The sequence below is a fragment of the Monodelphis domestica genome, chromosome 2 (assembly GCF_027887165.1).
Source record: "Monodelphis domestica isolate mMonDom1 chromosome 2, mMonDom1.pri, whole genome shotgun sequence".
Lineage (NCBI taxonomy): Eukaryota > Metazoa > Chordata > Mammalia > Didelphimorphia > Didelphidae > Monodelphis > Monodelphis domestica.
In genome coordinates, this window is record NC_077228.1 from 243,734,894 (window position 1) to 243,740,907 (window position 6,014).

The following is a 6,014-nucleotide window of genomic DNA, read 5'->3' on the forward strand; positions in this document are numbered from 1 at the left end:
TGGGCAGTTAGTTATTTCTGATTTGTCATTGACTATCACATGCCCGTGTAGTGTGGGTGTGCACAATTTTTGGTGCAAGACCAAGCAAGATAGAGATCTTAAAAATCACACCTGCTCCCGGACTGGAGGGAGGAGCCCCTCTAGAGGTGAGAGGAGCCAGAGGAGGAGCAGGAACAGGAGGATGAGGAGGGTTTATTCTTCATGGCCTGTGCAGCCCTTGGATTTCCCTCTTGATTGAATCCAGGGACACCAATTAATACCAATGGCAGAGGTGCTTTTCCTGATGCAGACACCAGTCCACTCTTAACTGGACCAAGACCATCAAGAGGATTCATGGCAGGGGACATGGAAGGGTTTAGTTCCTCCATCCATGACACCAGTATCTCTTCTGGGTTCAGAGTACTATATGAGGAGGGATTGCTTCTTGATGTCACACTTGTCATTGAAGATTACCAATTCCAGACACATAAAGCACTCCTTGCCACCCAGAGTGACTACTTCAGGATGATGTTCACAGCTGATATGAGGGAGAAAGATCAGGACAAAATTCATTTGAAAGGTCTGACTGCTATAGGCTTCAGCCATGTCCTACAATTCATGTACTACGGAACTATAGAACTGAGTATGAATAGTGTTCATGAAATCCTACAGGCTACAATATATGTTCAATTTATAGAAGTGCTGAAGTTCTGCTGCTCTTTTCTCTTAGCCAAAATCGGCTTAGGAAATTGTGCAGAAATTATGAGACTCTTAGATGATTTTGTTGTAAACATCAAGGGAATCAGGGAGAAGTTGAACTCCTTTCTGCTAGAGAACTCTGTGCCACTAATGTCAAGAGATGACTTCCTGTGCTATCTGAGCTTTAAAAAGTCTTATTTGGATAATGACTGTCTAAGCAGGTTCCCAGAAATAGAACTATACGAGGCTATTCAGTCTTGGCTGCAGCATGATAGAAGATGCTGGAGACATACCGATACCATCATTCAGAACATCAGTTTTTGTTTGATGACCCCATCCAGTGTTTTTGAGAAGGTTAAGACATCAGAATTTTATAGATACTCTTGGCAGCCACGACATTAAGTTGACCAAGTCCTGAATTACTTTCATAGTGTTCACCACCAGCCTTTGATGGAAATGAAATCCAGCCGCATCTGTCCTGTCAAACCCTAGACTGTAGTATTCAGAGGAATGATAGGACATAGCATGGTGGAGAAGAACTGGAGCTAGATGGTGAATTCCATGCTTCCTTCAAAGTGTTCAGGTATGATCCAAGACAAAATACTTGGTTGCGAATGACAGATATGTCTGTTCACGTTCAGAATTTTCAGTTGGTGTTATTGGTAGAGACATCTATGCTGTGGCTGGAAGAACAAGGGATGAGACATTGTATTCAACAGAATGTTATGACATCACTGAAGACAATGGGAATTTGTGGATCCTTATCCAGGGGACAGTGATTAGTCATAAGTTGTTTATCACTTGTGGAATTACCTCATCTTCCACTTTCCAACAAGTGTGTATTTGATCCTAGTAAAGAAGAATAGTAGAACACCAGACTAGAAGAACTCAAGTAGTTACTAATTGTTGGGAGAATAAGTGCAAAATGAATTATGTGAGATCATTTCACAAAATGATTTCTTACAATGGTAACCTTTATGTGTTTGCTGGTGTTTGTGTGATCTTACGGGCACCTTTTGAATCACAAGGATGCCCTTCCAGAGAAGTTTATGACCCAGACACTAATCAGTGGACTATCTTGGCATCAATGCCAATTGGTAGAAATGGTCATGGTGTAGTTGTATTGGACAAACAAATAATGGTTCTTGGAGGCCTTTGCCTCCAAGGTCATTACAGTGATTCTATTCTCACATTTGATCCTGAAGAAATTAAATAAAAAGAAGATGAGTACCTACATATACCCTGTAAACTAGATGGTTTACAATATGCAGCCTGCATTTTCCTGAACATGTATTAGAGTATGTTAGAAGTTACAGCTAAAAATGTACATCTCTCTCCTTACAAGAAAGAAAGCACAGAATAGAATTTAAGGCTCTTAAGTACTTGTTTGTGTTGTGGTAGTTACTAAATGCATAAAGAGAAACAGAATACATCTCACTAGATTTATTAGCAATGCCATTCTGGTTCTGGAATTGCAAAATTTTCTTTTCTCCTTGCATTTTTTACCTCTGTCAATGGCCTCATGAGCTTATGCAGTAAAGTCTTCTAGACAATAGCAGTTGCAATTATATGCCTCTGGAAGCAGTTGAATAGAATGATCCCCTTGTTTGGAAAATTGATTTTATACCTTTAAAAGCATTTTTAAGTGTCAGGGTAGGATTGGGTAGTCTTCTAGACGACTTATCTTCAAGTGTCATTCAAAGTGATTTCAGACTTTTCTTCTACCTGAAGTCTTCTAGATTGCTCATTATTTCAATGTTTCACTTTTGATTGTCATAAAAACAGCTTAAAACTAACATTTTGCATGGCTTTTGTATAGTAGTCTGCTGAAAATGCAAAAATATAAATTTTCTACTAAATTATCAACCTTTTATACTCAAAACACTATTTCCATGATGCCTTCTATTATCTGCATTGTGTTTTCAAGTGAAGAAAATATATGCATATATGAATACATAATAAAATCTTTATAAAGTGCATCTTTTTGTGTGGTTAGGATCTTATATTTTTAAATTGTTTAAGATGTGGTAACTAACATCTTTTCATGTATTAATATTTAAAATAAATTAAAGTAACTGGAGACCTCATTTGGTATCAAAGTATCCCATCTTTGGTACATACTGGTACATACATTCAGTATCATTTCAACTCTTTATATTAATGATACATATATAAACCCATGAAGATTAAAATTTTATATTTATCTTAAAAGTAAATATTAAGTTAAATCACATCAATGTTTTTCTTTCACTTTTGACTATGTTTCTCTTTTCAGTACATTTGAATGTCATTCTGTTTGTAGTGAGAACTGGAAATATATCTAAGCCCTAATTCTGCAGTGTGCAAGCACTTTTTAACACTCCAGAGGTGGTTATACTCTACTGTATGTAATTGAGATTCAGAAGTGGTATGATTTGTAGTTTGTGTTTGAATCTAATAATAATTTTCAGGTATCATCCAAGGGTATTGGATTATGAAAATGAGAAACATAAATCTGAAACAGGCCATGTTTACCATTTCATTAATAAGAGAGAAATAATAAAATGTCAGCAGCTATTATCTTTACCTTTGTGCCCTTTTCTTTTCCTTTAGAAGATTTTTGGTGATAACATATAAATATTTAAAACCTTACAAAATAAATCTTAACTTCCATTTCCTCTTCCTCTCTTCCCTCTACTCCCACTTTTGCCAAAATGGGGCCATATGCTTCTATTGTTAAGCACAAGTTAACAGCCCTTAAAGATTTACAACTTAATTTTAATTGCAGACATTAGGAAGAAACCGTTAACAGATTTATAATTATATCCTCAAACTTAAGAAATTTATCAGCTTATTATTTTTTTCCCAAATGTCCAGTGGCACTAGTGATCATGCCCTTGTCTTCTGTCTTTTGTACCATAGATCATGAAGAATCATAACCCCAAAGGTAAAAAAAAATGAAGAACAATTTTTAAAAATGCATTTGTTAAGAAGAGTGCTTTAGGACTAAATATACCTTTAATTATTTAAACTCAAATAAAATTGTTAGTTCAGAGTAACCAGGGAATTTGCTTCCTGTAGTATGCCAAATTCAAATTGCCGTCACTTTTCTTTATCTTCTAATTCACCTTTAATAGGCTGTGCTTATACTTGAAAGTGAAAGATGTAAAACATTTGTGCAATGCTATAGTGCTGTTAGACAAGTTTTGAATGCTGCCATCATTAAAAGTAATGTGGCCAGATGAAAGAGCTTCCAAAGAAGAAACTTTATAGTGACTTTTTCTGCATGCCCGATGTACATAATACTGCAAAGTAAAATCTGGTTTAAAAAATATCAAATTTGTTAATTTTTGTGAAAAAAAAGCATTAAAGTAAATGAATAGTTATATAAAAATAGAAAACTAACCTTTAATTTGAGAAAAGTAATTATTCTTAATCTGTTTAAAAGGCAAAATATTTCATTAAAGTTAACTTTTAATTCAAACAGCAAAGTCTATTATTGAGCAAGAGGTTAATCTGTTAATAATTCATCTCAGAGTAAAGCTTGCAAAGAAGTTTTAGTTTTAGGATATAATTTTCTTTTCATTTTTTAGGAAATAAAATGATCAATGCTTTTCCAAGGTCTTGTACACTAAATAAAAACAGTCAAAGGCCTGACTGACATCTTAATATTAATCCTTAACTAAAATTTTGTCTTTCTTTCCTTTTTAATAAGTTTTTGTGAGCAAGCTGTCTTGGAAAGGTATGTGGTTCCCCCCCCCCCTCAAAAACTAAAATTTTCTCCCTAGTTAAGCACAAAATGAGAAAAAAATTTCTTTTTATATCCTTGATATCTTTTCTTCATTTTTATGTCTTTATAAATGCTCCATCTTATTATAGACAAAGAAAACAAAGAAAGGTAAAAACATTTTGTTCTTGTGCCTATATTTGGGATTTTTCTAACTGCAAGTGTATTTTTGTTCTGCTTTTGCTATTAAATAGAGATCTCAGAAAGCAGTCAAGTTCATATGCTTAATATTTTATATTAAAGGTAATAAGGCCAAGGTTAAAGTTTAGAAAACAAACAGCTGTGAAATCCTAACTTGAACAATGGAATTCAGCCTCTCTAAAGTCCTTTCTAAACTGATGTTAATGGTAAACAGTTTTGAGCATTAAGAATCACTGATGTTTGCTTGGGTTCTGAATGTATAATGTCCAAGAGAGTTTTTAGCTATGAATATTTATAGTTCTAATGGAGGTTATTTTAAATCCATAACTAACTTATATTCCCTTATAAAATTGTGATTTAATTGTAGAGGTTTATTTTTGTTAAACTATAAGAATGATTTTCATAAGGTTTTTTCAACTTTATTTTACTATATGTTGCCCCCACCCATAACTTGTGCATTTTTGTTAATCTACATTATACCTATGCTCAAAACAGTGTTTTTTTAAAGTTCAAATGAGATTCAAAATTATAGTGTCACTGTTGTGATCTTTCTACATACTTAATGTAAATAAACTTTTAAAAACTTGACAAAATAGGTCATTTTTATTTGCTGTTCTTTATTAGATAATGTTTCCTTCCACTTCTTCAGCCTTCCTTTTCATGCAATATAAACTCTGATGCTAATTTACTTAAAGAAAAAATCTTGTAGTACAGCCTTTTCATAAAATGCAAAGTTCTCCCATTGAAGCTTTTGTTTTTAGACATGATTAAGAGAAATACTACTGGTTTTGGAAAACAGTTTAATTAATAGAATTTTTTTTTTCCTAAAACAATTTTCTATTCCTTTGTCATGCCCTGCACTTTACTGGAGTTAAGGTAATAAGTTGTGAAATATTGATTGGGCCTTCTTTAAACTTGTACCTTCTGAAACCTCATTCTAGAAAGCATGCTATCCTGATGTTAAAAGACACACTAATCTAGTATGTGAAGTTATTAATAAGAAACAGATGGAAAGGTTTGTCATAAATGAAATGAAGCTTTAGAATGTTTTATAATGAATTATTTGATACTAGAAATGTCAATATTCATTGGGCTCTTCATTTTTATATTATGTATATGTGGTGTTAGGTTTCATTTCACATACAAACATTTTAGTTTGTATAAGCTATCAAAATTATTTGGAGAACTTATAATTTGAAAGTCTCAACTAAAAATAAAAAAAATATATATAGGCCAAAATGTAAATTAGATATCATTGAGAAATATTTGTCAGACAGCAGTAAAAATTTATTGCTAATGGCAGCTTTCTTAGGTCATTTAGCCTAACTGTACATTTTAAATCTTGTTTGCACATATAACAATTTTTTGAGATTGTGAGTTTGATTGTATCTTTAGATTAAACTCGTTTTGAAGGGATCCCAAAAAACTA

At 33.1% G+C, this 6,014-nt stretch overlaps 1 protein-coding gene across 1 annotated transcript; it reads left to right on the forward strand.

Annotated features, from left to right (window-relative positions):
* Positions 1-29: 29 nt before the first annotated feature.
* LOC100619637 (kelch-like protein 15) lies at positions 30-1,650 on the forward strand. Its single transcript, XM_056817450.1, has one exon. The coding sequence runs from the start codon at positions 334-336 to the stop codon at positions 1,078-1,080; it is 747 nt and encodes a 248-aa protein (XP_056673428.1). The 5' UTR covers positions 30-333; the 3' UTR covers positions 1,081-1,650.
* Positions 1,651-6,014: the final 4,364 nt, after the last annotated feature.